Consider the following 27,074-nt stretch of genomic DNA (forward strand, 5'->3'; position numbering starts at 1 on the left):
ATTGTTAAGAAATTATCAATATCGATGCCATTGTCAAGTCTGCTTATCGATGCGTTTCATTATCGATTCCCATAACGATTCCTGTACCATTTGCTCAACACTTATAGGATGGCTTTGAGAGTTGTTGGCTTTGAATGTCTAATTTAAAGTGCTTTTAGAGAATGAAGATCCAAGTCCACAATATCAATACAGAAGTTGAATGCTTTAAAATTTAAAAAAAGTAAATATTTCTAAAACAAAGCTTTGTATTGGAATCGTTAGTGGAATCGTTAACGTGTGGATATGTACGATTCCGATGGATCAGAACGTTTGGAACCGATTCCCAAGCCTATTGGTGGTGGGGGTGGGGGTGGTGGGATCCGGGTCCAAAATCAGAGTCAGCTTTATTGGCCAGGTTTGTGTAAACAAACGAGGAATTTGACTCCGGTTGATCTTTGCTCTAAGTACCACACTCACTTAACATGTAAAGAATAAAAACGAAAGGTCAGTAAGAAATATAAAAAATACTGTAATAAACAGTAACATTATAAGAGTAGTAAGAATAAGTGTATGTGCAGGATAAATAGTATGAAGAACAGTAGAATATGGCTATGTGGCTACGGATGCTGCAGCCGCTATTTTAATTCCAAAGGCCAAGGTAACTTTATCAGGATGCACAGTATTCTGGATCCATGAAATAACTGGCCTTTAAAAATAAAAATCTGCCTGTCTCTATGGGAATTTAACATAGGGGTGGCAATACTTATGACCCCTGTATTTTAAGGAAGAACATTTATTTATTTATGATACATTATTCATTCACTAAGAAAATTGGTGTCCTTAAAGGTTAGATATTTCCTCATTTTTCACTTAAGGCATTAAGATCAATTTCCAAAAGATGATTTTATATTCCTCTTTTCAGTCAACTTTAGCATGGGTGCCAACACTTTTGGCCATCACTGTAAATGTGTTTTCACCTAAATACGTATAGTTTACAGAGAAGAGAGAAGACAAAACCTATTTAAAACTATTCAAAGCTATTTATGAATTTAGCTAACATGCTAAATTGAATTGCAGTCCAGCTGTACATCTTCATTAGTATATTTGCTTCTTGGAAAAAAAGTCCAACAGACCTGTTGGTAAAATGAGAGTTCCATTTATTTACCTCTTGAGCAAATCACAGCTGATTAGATTAGCAGAAACTGTATTTAATGTAGATAGCTATAATAAGACAAGTAAATGGTTATGATGGAGAGAAAACAACAGACCTTTGAATAATAACAACTTTAGATTAACACAACGCAGATATGATTTCAAACCGTGAGTGATTGTACTTGTGCACTGTGAGCATGTTAGCATGACCAATATACTGTAGGACATAGAGTTGCCTCTACCCATGTATTTCAATCTTGTGCCATGTTAGTGGTCTTTGAACAATGAAGGCAGATTTGTTTCATAACTTGAAGACTTAGAAGACTGCATTCTGAAGTTACCAAACAAACTTGAAAACGTACAAGTCTGTCATTGGTGTGAGATGCACCGACCTATGCCTGCAGGGTGCAGGGGATCACGTCGAAGACATATACAGTAGGAGTGCACTCCTACACACGCTGGAATTCAAATGAAAGGGTTATGATCAAAGCTCAATGTGGTACGTTTGTCTCAGAACAACTCTTATGTGCATCTTGCCTCATATGTCGAGACCTTTGTTTTATTTCTACCCAGATGCTGATGTGATCTTTTGAAATACAAAAAAAAAACATACTTTTTGTCTTCTTGCTGTGTGTAGGTTGAAGGAGCAGCCTATGTCGGTTCCTTCATGTGGAAATCCAGGAGCATTGGCTTGTGGAACCGAGGCCGGGGTGAGAACCTTCTGGACAGTGGGGCTCCATTCTACGAGACGTACTGCACCTCAGATGGAAAGTATATGGCTGTGGGGGCAATTGAACCGCAATTCTACGACCAACTCGTTCAAGGAAAGTGGTGACTGATTGTTTTCTTTCCTTTATTCCATTTCTTTTTCTTCTCACACAACATACTTGACAGCCACCCAAACAAGGTCGTTGTGAAGATGATGTCACAGTAGAAAAACAGGCTCTCACCACCCAATCACTGTGCAGACGCAAGTCCACTCCACACACTCAGCCTTCAACATTAAGGAAATCCTGATGAAGCTGCTTAGGCTAGTATTTTCCACAAAATAAAAGCCAAAGGTCATTATTCTCTCACTTAAATAGAGGTCTGTTCCTCTGTGACTTGTGGTGAGGTCTCAGGATGCGTTGAATGTGTGTCTCCTATTCATAAGCATTCAGGATCTCCACATGCTGACCTTCAGGAGAATCATCCAGAGTTAATAATGTCTGGCTATTCATTAAGTATGGCCCCTTTCATAGTGAGAAGCACTGTACTGACCTTTGACTGACCTCCCTTTGTTGACTTTAAATTGTGTGCTCTGCTCTGACCCCCTTTCCACCCTGCAGGCTTGGGATTGGATGCATCCGCTTTGCCAGCCCAAATGAGTGTCTCTGATTGGCCGGACATGAAGGAGACTTTTGCCCGGGCGTTCGCCAGCAAGACACAGGCCGAGTGGGGGCGGATCTTCGATGGCACTGACGCCTGCGTGACCCCCGTGCTGTCACTGGACGATGTGAGCTCACATCCCCACAACCAGCAGAGGGGCTCCTTCCTGCGGGACGCCCAGGGCGAGGAGAGCCCGCGGCCGGCTCCGCTCCTGTCCCGCTCGCCCGCCCAGCCCTGTCTCTCGCGGGACCCCTTCATCGGAGAGCACACGCGCGCCGTGCTGCAAGACTTTGGCTTCGCAGCAGCCGAGATCGAGCAGATGGATGCAGCGGGTGTAGTGGAGTGCAAAGAAACCAAAGCACGCCTGTAACCTTAACGACCCATATGTCCCAGCACGCCCCCATAATGACGGCAGTCTAAGGGCCCACAGAGAGGAAATGTGCTTTTCACATGATCGCCATACAGTGCCTAAGTTGTACCCAACCAGCGGGTGCAGCAATTTAGAGCAGGAACTGCACTTGCGCGTAAAAGGCTTTGAATTGCCTGGACGTGAAATCCTATCAATCCCAGCCAGTCCATGTCTGTAATTTGGTATTGGTTGGAATTATATATAATGTTGTTCACATAGGTGCCTGCCAGTGTTTTTATTTTCATAATTACGTGAAATGTTTAGTTTGTGATTCCGCGATTTCCGAATGCTGAAAATATGTTACACTGCATTTTCTCCTGAGTTTGATTGCTCTGTTGTTCAAAGGTCTGATAACCCTTATTAAAATGATCTTCAGCTAAATTATCTAGCTTTATCTTCAGTATCAGTTAATTAAGTACAGGTGTATGTATATATAGGGCTGTCACTTTTGTGAAAAAATCCTGTTCGATTTTTGAGACATAAGTGTTCATTGAATCGATTGTAAAATCGATTTTATAATGTCTAAAGACATTGACGTTTCCGTTTTCAATACCAAATATAGGCCAATCCACAAACAACTAACAGTCATTAGGACGAATGTAAAGAGGGCACTTGTAGACGCAAGCCAGCAATATCCCTGATGATTTATTGGCGTGAAGTTTCGTGCACAATGACAAACAGGAGTGCAACATTCTCGAAAAACAATAAGCCAAGTGGACTGCCATTACATCAGTGACAAACATTACTGCAGGCTTCAACGTAGCTGTGTCTGTGTTTACGATTAGAAATGTCAAACAAATTTCGCCTACGTAGAACTCGATTGCACAGTTTGCATAGCCTACCACTTTGTTCTTCTCCATAGTTTGATATACCAAAAATCCGAAGTACTTCCACATCGAACTCCTAAAGTTATTAGGGCCTATCACTCGTCTCTCTCATGTCGCACAGACTGATTACGTTGTGCTCCATTTTTTGGCAAAACACGAGCAGCACAGCAGCTGATTGAAACAGCTGTTTCCTGTGCGTAAAATTGGTGGGAATTTTCTAATATATATACATACATAAATATATAAACTGGACATTAACAGACATTTAATTAATGCTTATTGATATTCAATATATATAATGTTATGACTGATGAACAGAGATACATTTTTAGGATGCTATTTTATCTATGCAGATAATATTGTATGATATTGTATGTAGAAAGACTCTCCACTTGAGTTACCAAAATGATTAAAAGGGAATTGAATGACTGTGTTTAGGTCCTCTGTTCTTAGTAGCTTGTGTTTAGGTCCTCTGTTCTTAGTAGCTTGTGTTTAGGTCCTCTGTTCTTAGTAGCTTGTCTCATCTAAGTCCATGTTACTCAGTGAGAGCTGGAATGTGGGTCTGCAAAAAAGCGTCACCAATGAAATAAGGAATTAAATGATCACCGGGGCAATAACACCCGTCTCTCTTAACTTTCTCCCGTCTCTCCCACCCTCTCTCTCTCTCCCGCTCACACATACACTTTTCCTTTTCCCAGCCTGGTTTAGTTTGTCTCCACACAGATGCTTGGAGGCCCAGAGATATGAGGGGAATGTGATTTTTTTTTTCTAAATTTATAAATCCGTATGACTCAGTGTCTGAGCAGACCTCCTCACATTGGGGGTCCTGAGCGAGCAGTAGGGCCCAGTACGGCCCCTCCCAGTCCAGCCCGCCGTTGCCGTGAGAAACCCTCCCCATGAGAGCAGCGCAGCCCCTCCTCACATGACTGGCTCTGACCAGGGAAAGTGTCTCATGACGGCTCCTAACGAAGTTCCCCGAAAGACCCTAATGTTTCCTGTAAACAATCAAAGTCCAGGAACGAGAGACTCCGAGACTCCGAGACTCACTTACGTCGATACATTTCTTCATTTCTAGCACACTAACCTAAAAGAGGAGACGTTGGTGAAGGAATGGTACAACTCTGCCTACGCTTGTTTCCTCCCTTGCAATAGTGTGTGTTTTTCTTTGCCTTGAGGGAATCACATGTTACATCACTTGATCGGCCTAATGGGCAAGCAGACCAGCTATTGCTAGACAGAGAAGAAAGAGACCTTGTGAGCGTTCCGTGGGCAGCCCGCTTCCTTATCTAGCTCGGGCGAACTGCCTAAATGTCATAATTGCTGCTGTGTTATTTGTTTGGCATACAATTATATGGTAATAATGCGCCACATTTTTGCCAGTGACATGAATAATGCATTTGGAGAGGCAGTAAGGTTATAGACAGAGAGAGAGGAAGAGAGAGACAGAGGTTTGGGAAGAGGTGAGAAACCCCCCCCCCCCAGGGATAGTCACGTCAGTCACGTGCCACCAACTTTTATGTGAGGTTCCATTCAGGCCTTCAAAGAAAAAGTTTGTATGTGTGTGTGAGCGTGTGTCTGGTGGGGGGAGGGTGGAAACTTGCTTCATTAATCCAAACTACTCCCTCCACCTCTGTCTCCCTCAGCCTTTCTACTCTGTGCTCCGCACAGTCCACGTCCCTCAGGCGAGCGAGCCAGTCTCGCAGAGCTCCCACTGCTCAGCTATGCAGTAGAGATTAGCCCCAGACGCGTCAGCCTTCCAGCCTGCCTGCCTGCCAGCAAGGGTGAGGGGACCAGTGCTTCACCACCGCCAACCTCTGGTGCCAACCGAGAGCCGACCCAAACTTCTCTTCTCTCTCTCTCTCTAGCCATGACTCTCCTGACCGAGGAGAAGCCCTGCACGTTCCCTGAGCCGGGGAGCCACATCACGGCCATAGAGCTCGCCCCCAGCCTGCCGGACAGATGCTGGGGTCCCAGCAAAGACCAGGACAAGGACCCGGAGAGCCTGGACGTGGGGCTGTCCGTGTTCGGCGCGGTGGAGCCTCCTCGGCGGTCCCGCGGCCGTCTCGTCCTGCACGGCATGGTCATGTTTGGAAGGGAATTCTGTTACGCTGTGGAGGCAGCGTTCGTCACGCCCGTGCTGCTGAGCGTGGGACTCCCGCGGAGCCTCTACAGCCTAGTGTGGCTCATCAGTCCCATCCTGGGCTTCCTGCTGCAGCCGGTCATCGGCTCGGCCAGTGACTACTGCAAATCGCCCTGGGGCCGGCGGAGGCCCTACATTCTTTCTCTGGGGATTATGATGCTGGTCGGCCTGACGCTGTTTCTCAATGGTGATGCTGTCATATCAGGTAAGGCTTTTATTTATCTATACATTGATCTATTTATGTACAGTACAGTACCCTCCAGAATTATTGCCTCCTATGGTAAAGTTAACTAAAAACAGGTATAAACAATGGGATTTAGGGATTTAAGACCATTTGTCTTCACAAAATCTCCCCAGATCGTTCAGATTCCTAGGTCCACACCTGTGCATTCTCTACCTTGACTCACGCTACTGTTTTTTCTATGTTTAGATCAGTGGACTGAGATGGCAATGGCAGAAGTTTTATTTTGTGTTCAATAAACCATATTTGTTTTGATCTTGATGTTTGTTTTGGTGCATTAACCTGATGAATGTTCCAATCATGTAGTGTCTTGGCAGAGATTGACAGATTTCTATTGAAAATGTTCAGGTTTTTCTTGGGGTTAATAATATCATGCACCTTAATAAGGTTCCCAATTCCTTTGGGAATAAAATTAGCCCCACAATATCACAGCCACTCCACCATTCAGTATAGTCATTTAGTCAACTTTACCAAAGGTGGCAATTATTTCCCGAGGGTACTCTATGTACAGTATGTATGTATTTACAGTATATTAGCTTGGCAAATGAGGCTGCCCATGTCAGGGGGTGATGGGTTTGATGACCATGGCAGTGGGGCTGCCTTAATACTGATGTTTTGGCATTTTTTAATGGCATCTCAGTAGTGGATTGGTTGTAATCTGTGACATTTCTGACAGACAGGGGCAGACTTAATTGCTCCAGCATCGCCACTGCTCTTAGGAGTCATTGACATGCATCACAATCACTTTGCAGTGCTTGTTTAGCATTTAAAGTTCCCCCAAGAAGTCATGGTGAGGGAATATCATAGACTCTATAGGCAGCTTTTGAAAGTCTTACAAATTATTAGAAAGCCTTTATATGATTTCAGTCAAGAAAATGGAATAAGCTCTAACCAATCTAACTGCATACAGTACAACGCTCCAGTGTCTGATCTCTCTCTTCCCCAGAAGTCTCAGTGTGCAGTCCCTGATTGTCAATGTCAGGCTGATTAACATGACTGTTGGAAGGAAGCTGTTAATTTGTACTGAATGTTAATTAACGCCCAATGTAAAGTTTCCCCTTTTTCGAATTTTTCAAGTCTCTTAATTAGTTTCCTCCTCACTTTCTCCTCAGTGCTTATGGAGAACATGAAATAGCATCTAATCGTTTGTACTCTTTAACTTGCCCATATGTATGCATATACATGTAGATAGAAATATATGGTCATATAGCACATAATATTGTCTTTTCTATAAGAACACTGAAACTGCATGAAATACTTGTGTAAGCCAAGTACAGTAACCAAATAGTTTACTTATTATGATGTGATCTTAAACGCTCATTAATGAGCCCTTAAGGCTAAGATCCAATGGTTATTGGACAAATAATCCACCCGTCGCCTCGTCTGTCTGGATGTCATAGTCTGATAGCGGTCATATTAATCCCATTCTGCAGATGTAGGCCTGGTCATTTCTGCCTCTTTCAAATAATAACAATGAAGAGTAATTATGCACTAAAAGCCATCACAAAAGACTGCAAATTATGTGGTGGGCATACAATAGTTATTTAGACTTTGAACTTTGAATAAGGTTAGAGCCTATCGAACTACAATCACAATTAACTTGACTTGTAATTAAAAGCTGCAAAATAGTCTGTCTCTTGTGAAATAGTAATAAAAGTGGTTAGGTTATTGATGTCTATTCTCTGCTTTTCATATTAGCTGTTCAAAGACATAAAATATCATATTGAATAATATCCAGCATGTTCTAGCTGTGAACTACTGGATCAGAAAACAGTGAACCATTGCAACAGTGAAAAGCATTCTTGTGTTTAAGCCATATTATTAAACCAGTTTGGACATCGGCTTTGAGCAAACGCTCACGTGTCCCCTCTTTGCCCCACCAATAATAGTCCAGTTAGAAGAAATCAACATCAGAACATGACCAACAATAAACAAATAAACCTCAGGTTAATAAGGTGCCCATTGCAGTTTGAAATATTGCAAGGCCATAACATATATTTTTTCAATATTTTTTGAGTACCCTATAACAACAGCAGTCATATCGATGCTTTATTTCATGTGTTTTGCAGTGATTCATAATGTGTACACAAACTGAATGTTTTTGTTATTATTATTGACTCACATTGATTTTTCCCTCTGTTGCAGCCATAGTGCAAGACAAGACATTGAAGACCACATGGGCCATTGTTGTGGTCATGGCTGGAGTGGTCCTGTTTGACTTTGCAGCAGACTTCATTGATGGGCCTGTCAAGGCGTATTTATTTGACGTTTGCTCCTACCAGGACAAAGAGAGAGGCCTGCACTATCATGCTCTGCTCACGGGTAAGAGAGACAACACCAAGAGAGACAAGAGTGAACACACCACTCTTTTCATTTACTCACACTTGAACATGGTTTTGACAGTAGAATTATGTGAAGCGTAAGGCACTGTGTGTTGGCACTGAGTATCCAATGGCATCCCATGCGTGTCGGTACAGAACTGAATCTATCTGGTGGCATGATCTACCTCCCTACCTACCGCTCATTGCAATACTATTCAATTATTCATACTTGCACTGTTTTTAATGACCGCATTACATTCAGCCATCTGTGATGCAGTGTATAGTGTAGCAGGCCTCTGTTTATTGAGTGGAACGGATGGACCTGTGGGTCTGACAGTGAAATGTGTGGAGGGATGTATGAAAGGGAGCTGATCGGGGCCCCAGAGTCATTAGTTTGTGGGGTTTTGAATTCAAGCAACATTTTGATTTGCTCCCTTGAGCCTTGACAGTCTAGGAACGTCATCATGAGTGAGGGGGTGATGTGTGCGGTTTAAGCCCTGTAAGTGTGACACAAGGGAGTACACGCACACACACAGACACACACACACACACACACACACACACACAGAGAAATAGAGAGAGAGGTCATGTATAAGTAATATTATGGAAATGTTATGTCTAATGTGTTATGTTAGTGCTTTGCTTGTGCAGTTATTAAGGGCAACTGTACGGAACATCCTGTGTAATCAAGAAACTCGATGTACGTCATTAAACCTACCTCTATACAAGTTGAATGTGGTCATTTGAATGTCCTTTGGATATGAGGACATTAAAATGACCTGAGAACAAGACTTTATCCTACTTGAATTTCATCAAACATTCTGCGCCATAAAAGTGACTCTTGACTCTGTCTTTCATCTTTGTTGTCCTAATCAGAGTTAACACAGCCACTTATGTAGTTATAATATTAAGACATCATGCTCCCTGTCGTCTTCACACCTGAAGGGTCAGTGTTGTAATCTGTAAGTTTACCTTTTGTATGTGCCCAGGATCAGGCAGAATTTCTCTTTATTTCATCATGTCTCCTCAGACAGCCGAGGGCATCTTTTGGAACTTCAGAAATGGTCTTGAATTCCGATGTGATGCCATTTGGGGACTGACAGTTAACATAGCGCGAGTTGTCAGGGGATATATCCACATTAAAGAGCTCCCTGGTGCAGAACTTTCATTTAAAAGATTTTTGGACTCAGTGTTTATGACATTGCAATTGTCAATGATTTGTATGGTCACTCAGTGTAACCTTTTAATCATCATGATGCTTTGACTGAGTTTAGTTATTTAAATGTGTAGTGCCAAGTTTATGTGTGTAATTGATTTGACACTATACATCTACAACTTATTTCAGTCAAAGAGACAAGATGACGTGATTGGGTTATATGGAGTGAGTTTATACTAAGCAGAAGAGTTTAAGGTGAGGTCTGGGTCAGAATGGATGTCCTACTCACACTTGAAGAAACATTAGATCAGCCTTGTTTACCATGTCAAAACGTTATATCTGCCTTACAATTTTTATATAGTTTCCAAACATGTCAGAATGACATGTTGAGCCTATGGTATTCATGGAATGCTAGCTGCTGGCTATGGTGTGGTGAGTGCTGGTCCACGTGTCTGTAGTTTATTACGCAGGCAAACACACAATTCAGAGTGCAGTTGGACCTGGCGGCGTTCTGACCAGAGCGAAGCAGGCACAGGGTGGTGTGAGCGCCCAGGCGAGCATTCTAATCCCGCTCGTCATGTGGTGCGGTCATGAGTTGGGGCTGAGTGCGGGAGGCACATGACTTTTGCCTCTGCCGCTCTATACCTCCGTTGCCGCTAAACAGGGTTTGTTTGTGTGCGCACGCTACTCAGCTCAGCCTCAGGGGTCATGCCCTGCTTATTACAGTGGGTGTCATAGCCATGTAGGTGCCACGGGGGAAATTCCTTTGAGGGGTCTCTTTCTTTGTATTTTGGGAGGAGGTATGCTGAACCCCACCATGTGATAGCCTTGATGTCAAAAGGATCTATAACATCACAAGTTCTATATTGCCTTTAAGGAAGTCATGTGTGAACCTCTCTTAAGACTTTCGGCACATTGGCACTTCTATTAAACTCCCTCAGCCAATAGTAGACACCTCAATAAATCAATAGCACTCTCTCCCCTGTCAGGCATTGTTAGCTAGCTGTAATTCGATTAAATGAGATGTCACTCATAGGCCTACTGCCTACCAGTATTCAAAATATGGACTTGGTCCAGAATTACTGTTATCTGAAAATCTATATTTTGGCTGCAAGATAGCTGTAAAATTCGTATAATTATTAATGGAGTTATGTAATTTCACATGGGAGGTCAAGGCAGGAAGGGTGGTCATACATGAAATTGATCACATGACTCTTGGTTTCTTGGTGAAAGTGATGTTACAACTATCCCTTTGTTCCAGCTGTCCAACACATTTGTTGTGAATGGTGATGGCTCAGAATGCAGTAGTACTTTGATTTGCATGACAAATTCCTTGAGGATCCATTAGTGAATTGCATCAAATTTTGACCATGTGGTAATTTCCTTTTTTGAAAATCATGTTCAGCAAAGGGTGTTGTTACTGAGATGTCAGGGAACTGAGCCAAGGAAAGGGGAGTCGATATGAGAGGGGAAAAAAACACTGCAAGCACTAATAGTGCAACAATACAGCAAAGCTCGTTTGATCAGCTTGTGTTTAAATGTGTTTATATGTATTATAATTATATTTATTACTCTGGCACTTGCCAGTCTCAGGAACAACAGTCAAACAATCAAGCTGCATTACATTATGATGACTAACTAAATACAAAATGGCTACCTAAGCAGTTATATGTCTAAAATATAAGCTTAATATTCTTAATCGTTTCTTTACAGTCATGTAATGTATATGTTTTGAAAGGTAGCTCTTCTTCACTATTATATCTGTTTTTAGAGATTTAGTGCTGTGAAAACGAATATCGTTATGTGTGAGTACATTCTGTGCTGTGTCTCAGGTCTTGGCGGTGCTTTTGGATACCTAATTGGAGCCATGGATTGGGGTCATTCTTTCCTGGGCACTCTGCTGGGTTCGGAGTACCAGGTCATTTATTTTTTCTCCGCCCTGACCTGGGGCGTGTTCCTCATCGTGCACCTGTGCAGCATCCCAGAGAAGCCCCTCGGCCGCGAGTGCAGAGCGGACTCCTGCTCCTCCTCAGCCCCCAACACGCTCCTCCTGGGGAGGAACAACAACGCGGGCTACGGGGCCCTCCCCAAGGAGCCCCGCCCTGTGATGGTGCCTGCACCGGAAATCAGACCGCGCTCCTTCTCAGCGCTGAGCGAAGCCAACGCCGTCACACCCAGCGCCAAGCAGCCCAACAAGGAAGTGAGTTCTTTCTGACATGCGCACACACACATACACAATCACACACACACACCACACACACACATACACACACATACACACACACACACACACACACACCAAACATACACACACCACACACACACACACACACACACACACACACCAAACATACACACGCACACACACACACACACACACACACACACACACACACACACACCACACACACACACACACACACACACACACACACACACACACACATATACACATTCTGGTGTTTCTTTTGTATTTTATCCCATTGCACCAATTGTATTCTTCATATTTCATTGGTTTTATCCTTTGTTTCACTACCTCTTTAATAATTTAGCCGTTTCTATTAATCTGTTAAAGCAGGAAAGTCTTGTCTACTCGTTTAAATAGGCATAATTAATAACCTTGCTGCTGGTGACTCATTAAGCACTCTGAGAGAATTCCCATTTCCTGGAGTGGCTCATTAATTTGATGAAAAACAATCATGTAGATGTGACCTCCAAAGAGAAGTGAATTCAAAAATCTGAAAGGATACCCTTCAACTCCCTGGCTTTGTACGGAACAAGTTCAGTCAGGTTCAGCAACAGAACACAGAAACTAGTTTCAATACACAAAAATGGTAGCCTAGAAATCTAGACGCACCCTAGCGGCGGCAAATTAATTTGCTCAGCCTGTATGTCTAGTATCAAACCATAGGGATTTCTATTGGCTGACGCCGTGGACGTCATCCAATCACAACGCTCTATTTTGTTAGAGAGTCTTAAGGCGGGCTTAACAGGATAACGACAGTCCTGCGACGGTGAACAACAAGGAAGGTGGCTATGGCGAACGAAGAGCGGTTGTTTGAATCGGCGTTGGCGTCAACTTTGGAGGAGTTGGACTTGTGCTTTTCTTTGAAAGTTGAGCAACACAATGCACTTAAGTCATTCCTTTCGAAGAAGGATGTATTTGCCGTTTTGCCGACCGGATACGGATATGGTCGTAGCACTGGCCTATTGCATGCCTATGCAGTTTGAAAGACAATTCTCTGCCCGCCCCTTGGATTAAGCGAGGTGAATGGTTCGATTCCAGACTATACATTTCAATGATATAGGATGGCCCGCCAGGCTACAAAAATTGTGTTTTCTTTAATAAAAAAACAACAAGACTGCTCTGTGTCACTGTAGAGGTTGTGTTAAGTCATGTTCTATCTTTCTCTCTTCATACTCTCTGCCTATCTGTATCCCTGTTTATCTTTGTTTGCAAGAAGAGGATGCTAGATGATTGGGCTCTGTGCACTTGCTTAGCCTACATGAAGTCGACAAATCAGTTTTCTGTTCGTTGACATGGCTGTCAACAAGCACCTGAAGAATGAGTGCTTTAGTTGTAACGTAAGAAATAGAATGTAGGCTATGCGAGTCTTAATGTCTTTCTGTGTGAGAGGGACAAAAGAGTTGACAAAATCAGAGGCAAAATCAGAGCATCACCTATTTAATTGAGCTAACAGTTTCCTTTGAAGATGTGATTGGGGAAACCTTTGAAAGAATGAAGATGCATGCATGCAGAATGTATGCAGAACTGGTAGCAGAAGTAAGGCAACAAAGTGTGCAACAGGACCAGTGGAGATAGATGTTAGAGGCTTTATAGCAAAGACAGCCAGGAGTTGGTGGAGTTGTGTGAGGCTGCTGAGAAGACAAGGCAATGCTTATGGCTGAGGCACTCACAACCTACTTGAATTGACTAGCAGATATGTAAATCTTGTTGCTGTATTTTTGGAATGGTACTTGTTGTGGTCTCTGTTTATAATCTTAACCAACATAAGTGTGGGGAGGGTGCGTCTGGGACCAGGACGCCAGACACCACTGTTGAGTCTTCTGGAGATGTCGTCAGCCTAATAAAATGAAAGATGAAGGAAGATGTATGCTTGAAAATCCCCAGTGAAACGCTCAAGCGTTGCTATGGTTGCTATGGTTCTGCCAGCGCATGTTGTGCTGTGACGGGGGGCCTTTATGGTCCTGGGTACAACATGCGGTACATTTATAACTTCCGCCAGCTAATTCGGTTTATGCACGGAAGGCTCTTTAGCCAGCTCATTGGTTTCCGGTGGAGCCAGGTGTGTTGTAGCTGTCGCTATTGTTAATGCAATTAGTGTCTACACGGACGCGGTTGGGAGTTGCACCTGGCGGATCAGCACGTTATGATGTACAAGGATTTATGCGCGTGTCAAAGTTGTTATTATTGGCCAAAAAAGATATTCAGTGTCGGAGTGAACATGTATGGAGCAGAATATAACAGAGGACGCCGTTACGGCTCCCACACACAGCTGCGTTCCGTCAACGCATTCCAGTGGGTGTTCCCGACGGTAGCTATGCAAATTACTTGAAGTAAAACCGTAATGTGATTGGTTGGTGCCGTCCGTAGATTGGCTTGTGATGTGTTGAACACATGAACAAAATGTGTTTGTTCAGTGGGTAGGTGTGTGTGTGTGTGTGTGTGTGTGTGTGTGTGTGTGTGTGTGTGTGTGTGTGTGTGTGTGTGTGTGTGTGTGTGTGTGTGTGTGTGTGTGTGTGTGTGTGTGTGTGTGTGTGTGTGTGTGTGTGAGGGAGAGACAGAGAGAGAAGGACCAATGGAGCGCAGAGACGTAAGTCTTGGCACCCTGAAAATGTAATGGCTTTACACTGCCTCCAGAACAGGTAATCTGCTCAACATGCTGAACAATGAAGACACAACCGTTGGAGAGCGTGTTTTCACATCTACAGTGGCAAGTAGCCGTATAATAAGCAGGATAATGCATTGTCCGCCGGTCATTATCGGTCCCTTCAGGATGAAGCAAGACTCCTCCAATTCGCGTCAGGGTCCTGTTTGCCCTTTTGTGACTCATTGTCCGATAATGACTGGCGGACAATACATTATCCCTTACATATCAACGGTAGAACTCATTTACCAACTTAGATACCACTGTAAGTGAATAACATATTTGGAAGTCTAGGCCATGTTCGCAAGAATGTGGTCAGAGGGCTGCAGTTTGGGGGGCTTCAAAAAAGGAGGCAAAAAGACTTGCACATCTTGCTCAGTCTCAGCCATCATAGGGAGCAAATACTGTATGAAGGCAGAGAAGTTTTGTTATCCTCGAGTGTTTTTGTTTGATTTGCTTGTAGTGGAAGAACCGGTAAAAGTATGTGAGCCATGTAGACTTGGTACCTTGTCAGTGACTCTTTCCAGTGTATTTGGATCTTGTTTTTCCTGCTTGTGTGTGTGTGTGTGTGTGTCTGTGTGTGTGTGTGTGTGTGTGTGTGTGTGTTTGTGTTTGTACTTGGGAGTGTGTACTAGGGATATTTATTATGGTCATGTTTACTTGTGCGTGTGTGTGTGTGTGTGTGTGTGTGTGTGTGGGGGGGGGGGGGGGGGGGTTAATGTGTGTAGATAATAGGAAATTTGTGATGTTATAATGGCTAAGGTAAAGATTACTGCCAGAGGTGAATTGAGCACAGCATATTTGTGGTGGTGTGAAGTGGCATGGCTCACCCCAGAGATATCAGTTTGATCACACTGCATGCTGCTGGCTGAGATTGATCATGGTGGTTGCCAAAAGAGGTTTCCCCAGCTCCTGCTTGCATAAGCACTTGTTGTTGTTAATAAAGCCTGTGCCTAAAAGGCTGTTAGAACATGCAGTATCCATGCAAATTGAGCCCACATTAAATGGAAATTTGAGCATGCCGCTGGCAAGGAGACAGACATACATATAAAGCAGTGTCATCTTTCTCATGTGACTGGCCTACCTCAGTCCTCATTTCATAAGCACCATTTTCAGACAGATTCATGATGACATTTCACCTATACAGCCTTGTCATGCACATACAAACGGCACATTTGGGAAAGTGTGCTGCACAGTGTGCTGCAATTATATATTTAGCCTTGGGACATTTTTCATTCATGACCGTTTTCTCACAGAGGAGGAGCAGTTGGTATGCAAATGACTAGACATGAAGGAAAATGGCTTACCACACATAGTATTTATAAATATAAATATACTAGGGCTGTCAATCGATTAATCGATTAAATTAATCGCATATATCTATTTTTTGCTGTGAAAGTATTTTAAATATTTAAATTCAAATGAATCATTGGATAATCCGCATTAGTGACATTAAAGTTCAAAAACTGTTTTATTATTATTTTCACTGTTCAAATAATGGCCATAATAATCTACTGTATGATATGACCTAATATGCTGAGGAAATAAATTCAAAAGTGCTTCGGGAAAAACTTTTTTTTCACATACCGTACAAGGCATTTCAGGCCACAGATATAACCTAGGCTAGGGGACACAATGAAAATAAATGAACACTCCCCTCAATGTCAACACTATCGTCAACACTATCAATGATCTACAGTAGGCAGCACATTTTCTTCTCTCTCCTTCATTTTTACAGTCTAATGGTTACTGACTAGAACGGCTCGGGGTCAAAGGTCATATGGAATCGATTAATCTGCGCTATTTTTTTAATCAGTTATTTTTTCTCAAATTAATTAATCGAAATTAATCAGTTATTTTGACAGCCCTAAAATATACATATATATAATTATGGTAATGATCTAACTCTCTCCATGATTCACTTGGGAAATGTGTAATGTTTTTATGAAGACATTAAATACACAAAAAGCAAAAACTAATAGCTCTTTAATAGTTGCAACAAGAGACGGAGAGCTGTGGTGCATGTGGCACAATCCGACCCCATCTCTCTCTCCCTCTCACTTCCTGTCACTCTTCACAGTCCCATCTGACTAACGGCAGAAATATATATATATTTTTTTTTTTTTTAATATATATATATACTGTATTTACTTAAGAAAAAATAGTTCCAACAAGAGAGTGTGCGAGTTAGAGAGAGAGCAAGACCGAAAGAGAGAACCAGAGAGAGCTAGACAGCAGATGAATGACTCACCAACATTATGTTCTTTTTTGCCTTTTTAATTGATTCAGTAATAACCGCTCCCTAAAGAAAGGTTATGGTGCCTCAAGTTTATAGTCTAACGTACAATTGACAAATGTCTATTGTAAGAGTTCAACATTTATACTAGGCAGTCTACCAGACAGTGAACTGGCCCCAGCTGTTTCTGCTTCCCACATATAGTGGGCTTTATAAAACCCCAGGTTGCTTCATTCTCTGCTGTGCACAGATGGTCCTAATGCATGGATACAAGGTGTCTGGATTACTGTTCATTAGCTTGAGATATTCTTTGGCAACACACACTGCACGTCTTTCTCATCTGTGCCACATATGGACTTCTGAAAGTAAACCCTGGCCGTGTGTGTGTGTCTGTGTGTGTGCGTGTGTGTGTGTGTGTGTGTCTGTGTGTGTGTGTGTCTCTGTGTGTGTTGCACAGGTGCAGAAACGGATGTCACTGAAGAGTCTGCTACTGGCCATGATATATATGCCCAGTCACTACCGCTACTTGTGCATCAGCCATTTACTGGGCTGGACGGCCTTCCTCTGCAATATGCTCTTCTTCACTGACTTCATGGGACAGGTGAGTGAGTAGGCTTGTCCATACAACAACAACAACAACAACAACAACAACAACAACAACAACAACAACAACAACAACAACAACAACAACAACAACAACAACAACAACAACAACAACAACAACAACAACAACAACAACAACAACAACAACAACAACAACAACAACAACAACACATTGCATTTATATGGTGCTTTTCAAGGCCCTCAAAGCGCTTTTCAGTGACGGAGGAACCTCTCATCTTTAACTACATCTTGAGTGTATTTCACATGGAAAATATGTTTTATGTTAATTTGATGGCATTTCTGTTTTCTTCTGATGTACAAACAAATGAGCCTTACTTGAACTCTGAAAAGAAACGCTTTCCTCAATTATGATAATGGAAGTGCGGTGTGTGTGGCCATGTACATGTAGGTTTTGTGTGCCTGTAAATGCATGGTGATAAAAATGCCATGAACAAAAATATAGATAAATCCTCAGCAGGGCAGCGGAGGTCTGTCACTTTACTTGCATTGAAAAATGTCAACCCTCTCTGACAAGGCACCCTCTGTGTGAAAGGGGAAAACAGGATGTGAGGGCACATATCGTTTGTCAGTGACAACAGCTTGGCTACACACATGGCAATGAGTGCTCAGTCAGGGAACTTCTCAATGCAGTGCGGGGGGGTATGTCGCCTTGGACAAAAGTGGACAAGAGATGCATAGTAAAAATGGACTGTAACTAAGATGCTGGAAAGCTGTAATTACTGTATCTGAAGCAAATGCACCATACAGGTCTTACATCTTAGCTTCTGAACATATTGTAGAATTAAAGACATTATGCTTTATGATTTAATAACATTATGTTGTTGTTGTTGTTGTTAGTTAGTTTAAAATGTTAATTTAAAATATCCTTATTGTTCTGCTACATTTGTGCTCTTCACACAAGGAAGAATTTACATCTAGTGCACAGTATATATAGTATCTATCTATCTATCTATCTTGCCCTTAGCTCACTGAGGATCCCTGTTATCTGGGGTGGAACTGTATTTAAGATTCAGCTAACGGCCACTGAAAGTCCAGAACAGGTTGCCAAGGACACCATATCTTCCCTCTTCCCTTGCAGCCCATTTCTCTCATCTTATCTCCTTGCAGCTCCTTTGAGAGAGATGGTTGCCCTTCCATAGTAAAGTTCTGTCCTAATCAAGCTCCTTTGTGCCTTTCCTAGATTGTTTACAAGGGGAACCCGTACGCTGACCACAACTCTACGGCGTACGCCACGTATGAGAGAGGGGTGGAGATCGGCTGCTGGGGTCTGTGCATCAATGCCGTGTCATCTGCGCTCTACTCCTGTAAGTGCTGGGCCCTCATCAGCCAGAGATGGGATTGAGGATTTAATGGGGGACCATTAAGACTCTGAGGAGGAGGAAGGGGAGCAATGTTTCTTTGTCACATTGACCTGTGATTATGCCTGCATTCATTTCACACTGCATGCTTTGCATAGGCAATGTTTGTGCGAGAGTGATTCTGTGGAAGTGGCAGGAGACGCACGTCCCACCCTAATGCATCATCCATTTAGTTTGCCGTCTCAATTGAAATTGTGTTTACTTAACTCTCAGTCCCCAGCTGGTAATGTGCTCTGGGTTTGCCCGTAGCAAGTGCACTTTGTAAGCCATCGGGCTCAGGATTTGCCTGGAGATTGCATCTCACTGGTGTACTGCTCTCAGCACATCAGGTGTTTGCCGACAGACAGAGCGCACGCCTGTTGATAAATTGCACGGAGACTCAAGCCTGTTGCGGCTTTATGGGTGTCCTCCCAGAGAGAGATGGAGAGAGAGAGACAGAAAGAGAGAGTAATCCAGCTGTCCAGTGATACCAGCAGCTCTTCTCCATGGTACACAGAGGCTCACTGCTCTCTGGTGGAATGGATGAGAGGATAATTAAGAGATCTTTTTGCCCATGGCTCCCCATTTTGATTAGGATGCAGTCAGTCGCAATGGTGACAAAACCAAAGTCACCTCGCAGAGGATTTATTCTTTAATTATTGTTTAGCATTTTGAATAGTGCGTTGACTTTGTCATACATTGAATCAACATTGATTAAATTAATATTTATATTGTATTATATATTATAATGTGTTTATTTAAAAAATTACTTATGTTTAACCATGCATGTTAAAACACTTAACATGCCATCTGTATATTGTATTCTTCCTCTCTCCTTGCACTTAGATGCCCAGAGATTGCTGCTGCCCTACATTGGCCTGAAGGGACTCTATTTCGTGGGCTACTTCATGTTTGGCCTGGGCACCAGTCTCATTGGTCTGTTCCCCAACGTCATTGCCACCCTGACACTCTGCAGTGTGTTTGGAGTGATGTCCAGCACATTGTACACCATGCCATTCAACCTCATCTCGGAATACCACAAGGAGGAGGAGGTGAGACTGCGCCTGTCTGCTTCCATTGGTCCCTTAAAAATGCTGATCTTAAAGGGTCTGTAGGTAGTATCTTTGTTTGAAAATGACCTAGAAATGACCTTGTGATTTCAAAAACACCTATGCTGTGTTCCCCAGATATCCACCAAAATATACATGCTACACAGCTACCTGTAGTTCAGATCTACTCTGTTGTAGTGCCAATTTGTACAGTACCTCAATGCAAGCCAAGGAGAGAGCACCATCACAAATGTAATATGGTGCATTCAAGACAACTCAAATTCAACATAATTCTATACCCATAGCCCCTTTAAGTCTCTAAATATTTTTAGTATGATTTGACAGGCTGGCACATTAAAAACTCAGGTATTTTATATTATAAGATCAGTGAAAGATCAGTGTGACTGATTGGTATAAATACCTGAATTGGTATGAGTAACTGAAACAGGGAAAGAAAAACAAGTATTAATTCCAGTGTCTATCAAATCAGACATAAATTAATTAACATGTGGTGCCAAGGCAGCATCAGGCAATTGCATATCAGTGCCTTGAAATATGTGCTTTCATGTAATTAAACGATTAATGGATTCGTTTACATGAAAAGTCCCCATGAAAATTCTGTAAATCAGTGTGTGTGTATGTATGTGGATTTGTCTCTGTGTGTGAATGCATGTGCTCTTATTATTAGTAAATCCCAGTCACTGAACCCCTAGACAGCAGCACACTACAATATGGTTAAATAAAGAAACATGGCAGTCCACAGACATGTTCACGCCCCACTGTTATATGAGCAGTGACTAAATATGGTTACAGAACTGAACATTCAAACATGGACAAATGTAAGAAGGCAGAATTAGATGCCATTTAAATTCTGCAACTTTATTTCTGAAATAGCATGAGTCAGTGAAGCACAGTAATTGAGACCCAAGGGTTGTTTTATTGTACATTGGAGAAGCAAGGTGAGGGGATGTGGTGATGATGGATGATGGGGGGGCGTATGCCAAAGCTAGCCCACCTTCCTCTAAAGCAACACAGTGTAGTTCTTCCACCTAAAATAATCAACTCCCAAACTCTTTTTGATACAGACTTTTAATAGTCAGAATCGGGTTTCTGTCAATATGTATGCCAGGAATGACTGGTATTGCATTTAGTTTTGTTCCAGTCAGAAACATCGGTTCTTGACTAATTTGGAACCCCCTTAACACTAAATAGCTCCCCAGTATGTTGGAAATTGATTAAAAAAAGTGAGAAAAAAAAAGTTCATACAGTTTGTTACTTTAAACATGGCTGAATGCGGTGTAATTATACCTATTTACAAATCACATAATCTTTTCAAAACATCTTTTACTATTAGATATTTCAAGCATTTTTATTATACATTTATTATAGCTGTCACAAATGGCCTACACCTCCAGAATGACTAATTGGTGTGATACAACATTAAATGGCACTATTTGACGTGGATGCTAAATCTGATAGGGAATAATCCCCACGCTGATGCAGCATGTCACTCTGATGAAAATATATATGCCAAAATAAATATGGCTGCCAGACATGAGATAACGTGCTTAAATTTCCCACACACATCTACCCATACTCAGTGGTCTGGATGGTAATGACATAGCTGGAGCATGCTTGAGCAGGTTCTTAGCATACCATTTAGCTGTGCACCATGTGTGCTGACATTTGCCAAAAATCTGTTAAGTGGTGCAGATGAAAAGGCTTATTTGTATTCTACCATATGGCATTCTAGAATATGACATGGTTAAAAACCAGACTGAGAGCTTTTGCGAGTCGAGACACTCATTTAAGTCTAGATGGTAATCTCCTCCTGGGAACATCTTTAATAACTCTGGATGGGGAATGGATGTGTGGTGTGGCAATTCATATTGATCAGACTTAATCCTGAGGTTCGTTCTCAGATTACAGTAAAATCAGTGCACCACTAGAGTTTACATGCTCAGAAACACCAATAAATCTATTTGAATTTAGTGAAGTAATGGCTAATTGAACAGACTCAATGAATGCTGTCTGATTGTAACCAGTTATGCTACTGAAAGCAATAGAACATCATTCATGAGAAAAAGTTAAGGATTCTCTGCCCTGGAGCTGCTTAAAAAGTGGAACATTTTCACTATAAATATAAATATTTATTGTGCGTCTTACCATTTCTGAATTTCACTGGGGCCAAAATGTTCCGTTAAATTTCAAGCAGGACTTGAATAATGCAAGTTTATAACTTTGTCAAATAAATTACTTTATTTGTAGGCCTGCAAATAAGATGAAAAGTGTCTCACGCACCCTGTATCTTTCTCTCTCTCTCTCTCTCACACACACACACCTACTCTCTCTCTCTCTCTCTCTCTCTCACACACACACACACACCTACTCTCTCTCACACACACACACACACACACACACACCTACTCTCTCTCTCTCTCTCTCACACACACCTACTCTCTCTCTCTCTCACACACACACACACACACCTACTCTCTCTCTCTCTCACACACACACACACCTACTCTCTCTCTCTCTCTCACACACACACACCTACTCTCTCTCTCTCTCTCTCTCTCTCTCTCACACACACACACACACACCTACTCTCTCTCTAACACACACATACACACACGCCTACTCTCTCTCTCTCACACACACACTCACACACACACACACACACACCTACTCTCTTACTCTCTCTCACACACACACACACACCTACTCTCTCTCTAACACACACATACTCACACACCTACTCTCTCTCTCTCTCTCTCTCTCTCTCACACACACACACACACACCTACTCTCTCTCACACACACACACACACACCTCTCTCGCTTTCTCTGTCTCATCTCTCGCCCCTTCTTCTCCACTCCAATAGGAACAGAGGAAATTGGGAACTGTGGATCCCTCTCGGCGTGGTTGTGGCACAGGCGTGGACTGTGCTGCTCTCACATGTATGGTGCAGCTTGCTCAGATCATCGTCGGCGCTGGACTTGGGGCACTGGTCAATCTGGCAGGCAGTGTCATAGTGGTGGTCCTCTCAGCATCAACAGTGTCACTTATGGGCTGTCTCTTCATCGCACTCTTTATCAGACATGTGGATTAAACTTTGTAAAAAGTATATGTATAAAATTATATAATAAAAATACTAACTACCTTTCATTGGCTTGTTATTTGTGATTTGAAATCACACATTCACAAATGGTCACAAAAGTGGTCACAAAACATGGTCACAAAACACCATCACAAAGGATGGTGTTTATTTTTATGTTGTATTAAAGATTTGTACATTAACTTCTGACTGTTTGGAAAGTTGCACTGTAAAACAGGTGCAGTTTATTAGAATGTTACTCAGCTAATGGCAGCAGTTAAAAAATGCTGCAGCTGTGTGATTATTGAGATGATGCTTTGTGTTCAAAATCTCCTCAATGGTGCTTGATTGGCATTTAGCCCACACAACGTCACTAATCTCACAGTCTTTAATACACGTTCTACTTGTGTGAGTCACTCATTAGGGAGCGAAACGATTGTAGTCCATTACACATTCAATTACAGGTTTCAACCCTTTATTTTGAGCGCAATTGAACACTTGCAGTAGGGCATTTTGCACTCAACTGAGGTGATCAGAAGCGGATTAATGAAGAACTGAAATGGTCAAGTCAAATGGACATTAGGAAATATGATCAGTGAACCAACAAATTGAAACATACATAGTATAACTATCGCGTGTTAAGTACTGTTAGGAAGAAGGTCATTCTTCCCGTTGTATATGACAACACCTGGCGGATAAAACAAAAGCGCGGGCTCCGGTGGGTTAAGCCGAACCAGGGCATTCGCCTGCTCTTCGTGCTCAGGTTTACTCGAGGCTGTGAAGGGTCTCATGTTCGTGACAGAAGGAGAAGTGATTTGCCAAAACAATTTTTTCAGAGCTTTTCTGAACTCCCTCCTCATTAAACAGTACAATATTGGATTTAGACAGCTGTTGGAGTGTGCCAGACAAACAGACACGGGGAATATGTAAGCTTGGGTCGTGTAATATTCATCACTAAAGTGAACAACGTTGAGTTTTATAAGAATACCCCAAGCTGTCAGAGCTTGATTAGGCAACCAACAGAGGAAGAAAGAGAGAACAACTATAGTCACAGATCTCGTTACTTTGGAACGTCTCTTTGCACTAGAAGTGTTCACGTTTTTGTTCGTAATGAAGCGCAAAAGTAGGAGATAACAAACTGATATTATTCCTAAAGGAATGAGAAACCCCACCAATACTTTCTGTGCGTGGTATAACCCCAGCCAAAACGGTGCGTCGCCTTTTCTGACAGGGAATTTCACCAAGCATAGCTCCACATTTGACACGGTGGCTGTTGTGGAGAACACCGCGTTTGGCAGCGCAGCCACTATCGCGGAGATCCACACAGCGACACTCATCCACCTTGCAGAAAAGCGCAGACGGCGTCGTTTTTGCTTCAGCGCAGAGGCTACTGAGTAATATCGCGCAACACTCATTGCAGTGAGGAAAAATACACTTGCATACATATTCATTGCAGTCACGAAGGAAATTATCTTACACATTGCTTTTCCGAAAAGCCATGTGAAATCCATTGCGTTTTCCACAGCCCAAAAAGGCAGTGTTAACACAAACTGGAAGTCTGTTACAGCCAAACTGGTCACAAAGAGGTTGATAGACGATTTCTTCCATGCTTGCTTGGATTTCATTAGGTATAAAACAAGAATATTTCCAATTAACCCAAGTGCACATACCACGGAATAAATTACAGAAATAGTTAGTCTCAGAATACCCCATCCATCGCCCATGAAATCGGTTTTACCAAATTCATCTGTGAGGTTGTAGAAGTCCTCCCAAGAGCGATTTGTTTTGTTTAGCAAGACACTGAAATTATCAAAAGCAATTAAGAGAGAGCTGAAGGCATCGTTCTCCTCGGGTTCCTCTTGTACCCCCCAGCTCTGCGAAGTATTCCTTCCATTCATCATATCCATCCCATTTCCAGACTGAGGAGATGACAGCGGTTCCTGGTGCAAGACTTAAGTCTTAAGTTTTGATGGTATCATTCTTTCTATTTTCCTCACAGGTTTTGGAGCTATCCACATCCATGTATCACAGTTTTGTTTTTCCTGCCCTGCATATAATAACCTTCAGCTCATGATGCTACGAATGAGAACTTAACACTTAGTGACAGGCTCAAAACGTCTTCTTACGAACATACGGATTCACTTTTAAGGCAATGCAACACATTAGTTTGACGAGTCAAAATGTTCATGCTAAGTGCACATCCTAATGTTGAGAGAGTGGCTGAAACACGCTATGGGAGCAGCAGCAGGCAGGTTTTGATTTTTATACAGCTCAATTCTCGGGGATTGGACAGCATAGCTTTGCGCATCATCATCAGCATCAGCGGTGCGCATGTAGCTTCAGTTCGCTGGACAGAGAGCTTGTGGGCGCGGTAACAGCCACGTTTTCTCTTCTGTCATGCCTGATTGATATGAACAATTTTGTCTTTGTTTTGTAGATAAGAAATAATTTGCACAACTCTGGAAAATACATTTGAAATTTAATTAGAAATAGTTTGTTCCATGTAACCATGTGGAATCAACTTCAGTCTCTTTTGTCCATCTCAGAAAAGTATTTTACATGGTTCACACAGGGCTCCCAAAATTCAAATTGTCCTTTTTTGGAATTCCTATTTCGAATTTCCAAATATTTACAATATCTTCTCATCTTAGCAATATAGCCTACTTTGGATCTAACATAGGCCTACTGAATTTGGCCTTGACTTCCTCCATCTTTTCATTTCACAATAGTGGGGGGCCTTAAGCACATAAATAGGTAGTTTCGTGCAATTTCTTCTAAAAGCGCCAAATTTGGCACAGATGTAGCTCAAGTTATACTGAAATGATTTAGCTAGGGCGCCGGAGCCACAGACCCTCGGAGCCAAGATGGCAGCCAATCCAATATGGCCGCTGCCCGAAAAGGGTTTCGACTAGCTTTTAACCACGAGCTACAAATACAAAGTTGATGTCTTTTTCAACTTAATTGATCATGGAAAACACATAGGAACGTTTATATTTATTACCCAGTATATCTGGACAGCTTAATCCTCCAATTCCAATATGGCCCCTGTCCAAAAAAGCAGTTTTGACTGTAGTTATACCCTATTGTTTGCGCCAATTTATCTACAAGCACCAAATTTGGCACAGATGTAGCTCAGGTCATACTGAAATGATTTAGCTAGGGTTCCGCAGCCAGCGACCTTTGGGGCCAAGATGGCAGCCAAATCCAATATGGCCGCTGCCCGAAAAGGGTTCCGACTATAACTTTTGAACCACATGAGCTGCAAATACAAACTTGATGTCTTTTTCAGCTTAATTGATCATGGGAAACACATATAAATGTTTATATTTATGACCCAGTATATCTGGACCCCTTAATCCTCCAATTCCAATATGGCCTTACACCCCATTGTTTTCGGCAATTTATCTACAAGCACAAAATTTGGCATGGATGCAGCTGAGGGCATACTGAAATGATTTAGCGAGGATGCCGGAGCCAGTGGCCCCTGGGACCAAGATGGCTGCCAAATCCAATATGGCCGCCACCTGAAAAGGGATTACTGTAGGCTGCATATTTTGAACCAGATGAGATACAAATGTAAAATTAATAAATATTTCACCTTTTCTGGCTATGGGAAACACAAAATAAATATTTATGATTGGGTATATCTGGACTCTCAAAGTCCCCAAATACAATCTGGTGACTGTCCGAAAAAGGGTTTTGACTACAACTTTTGAACCGAATAAGCTACAGATGAAAACTATGTTTTTTTACCATGACCACACATTAAATTACCTAAGCTTTCTCAAAAAATAGAGTCTGTTCTGATCCTTCTTTGGGGCAGCCGTGGCCTACTGGTTAGCGCTTCAGACTTGTAACCGGAGGGTTGCCGGTTCAAACACCGACCAGTAGGAACAACTGAAGTGCCTATGAGCAAGGCACCTAACCCCTCACTGCTCCCCGAGTGCTGCTGTAGCAGGCAGCTCACTGCGTTGGGACACCTGCGCTTCTGTGCTTCACCTCACTGTGTGTTCACTTTGTGCTGAGTGTGTTTCACTAATTCACGGATTGGGTTAAATGCAGAGTCAAATTTCCCTCACAGGATCAAAAGAGTATATATATACCTCCAATCCAGTTTATTGTCTATAAGAACCCGCACATATTTGTAGTTCTCAACAACTTCCTCACCCAGTATTGAAATGGTATTTAGCTCAGGCCTGGCCCTACGAAAGTCCACCACCATTTCTCTTGTCTTAGCCACATTCAAGA

General features: G+C 42.4%; 3 protein-coding genes across 3 annotated transcripts in view; 2 read left to right on the top strand and 1 right to left on the bottom strand.

The window, feature by feature from the left end:
- Positions 1–3,947, top strand: part of amacr (alpha-methylacyl-CoA racemase) — a 28,715-nt gene extending 24,768 nt beyond the window's left edge. The window contains exons 5-6 of the mRNA XM_076283528.1: positions 1,769–1,953; positions 2,458–3,947. Coding sequence (XP_076139643.1) covers positions 1,769–1,953; positions 2,458–2,869 — 597 coding nt within the window. The 3' untranslated portion in view covers positions 2,870–3,947. The remainder of the gene's footprint in view (positions 1–1,768; positions 1,954–2,457) is intronic.
- Positions 3,948–5,553: 1,606 nt separating this feature from the next.
- slc45a2 (solute carrier family 45 member 2) lies at positions 5,554–22,897 on the top strand. Its single transcript, XM_076283156.1, has 7 exons — positions 5,554–6,080; positions 8,262–8,438; positions 11,426–11,793; positions 17,176–17,319; positions 18,523–18,646; positions 19,526–19,731; positions 22,614–22,897. The coding sequence occupies exons 1-7, from the start codon at positions 5,603–5,605 to the stop codon at positions 22,839–22,841; spliced, it is 1,725 nt and encodes a 574-aa protein (XP_076139271.1). The 5' UTR covers positions 5,554–5,602; the 3' UTR covers positions 22,842–22,897.
- Positions 22,898–23,464: 567 nt separating this feature from the next.
- Positions 23,465–24,724, bottom strand: rxfp3 (relaxin family peptide receptor 3). The gene has a single exon (XM_076284952.1). The coding sequence runs from the start codon at positions 24,722–24,724 to the stop codon at positions 23,465–23,467; it is 1,260 nt and encodes a 419-aa protein (XP_076141067.1).
- Positions 24,725–27,074: the final 2,350 nt, after the last annotated feature.

The sequence above is a fragment of the Alosa pseudoharengus genome, unplaced genomic scaffold (genome assembly GCF_046254945.1).
Source record: "Alosa pseudoharengus isolate Yale_2024_CS ecotype anadromous, Long Island Sound unplaced genomic scaffold, YU_APseudo_1.1 YU_APseudo_1.1_scf_14, whole genome shotgun sequence".
Taxonomy (NCBI): domain Eukaryota; kingdom Metazoa; phylum Chordata; class Actinopteri; order Clupeiformes; family Clupeidae; genus Alosa; species Alosa pseudoharengus.

What these genes read in the sequence shown, in the direction of transcription:
- slc45a2 (XM_076283156.1), top strand. Translation starts at nt 5,603, where the DNA reads ATGACTCTCCTGACCGAGGAGAAGCCCTGCACGTTCCCTGAGCCGGGG. An exon ending in CTATCATGCTCTGCTCACGG is followed by an intron (nt 8,439 to 11,425) that starts GTAAGAGAGACA and finishes GCTGTGTCTCAG; the next exon opens with GTCTTGGCGGTGCTTTTGGA. An exon ending in CCAAGCAGCCCAACAAGGAA is followed by an intron (nt 11,794 to 17,175) that starts GTGAGTTCTTTC and finishes TGTGTTGCACAG; the next exon opens with GTGCAGAAACGGATGTCACT.
- rxfp3 (XM_076284952.1), bottom strand. Translation starts at nt 24,724, where the DNA reads ATGAATGGAAGGAATACTTCGCAGAGCTGGGGGGTACAAGAGGAACCC.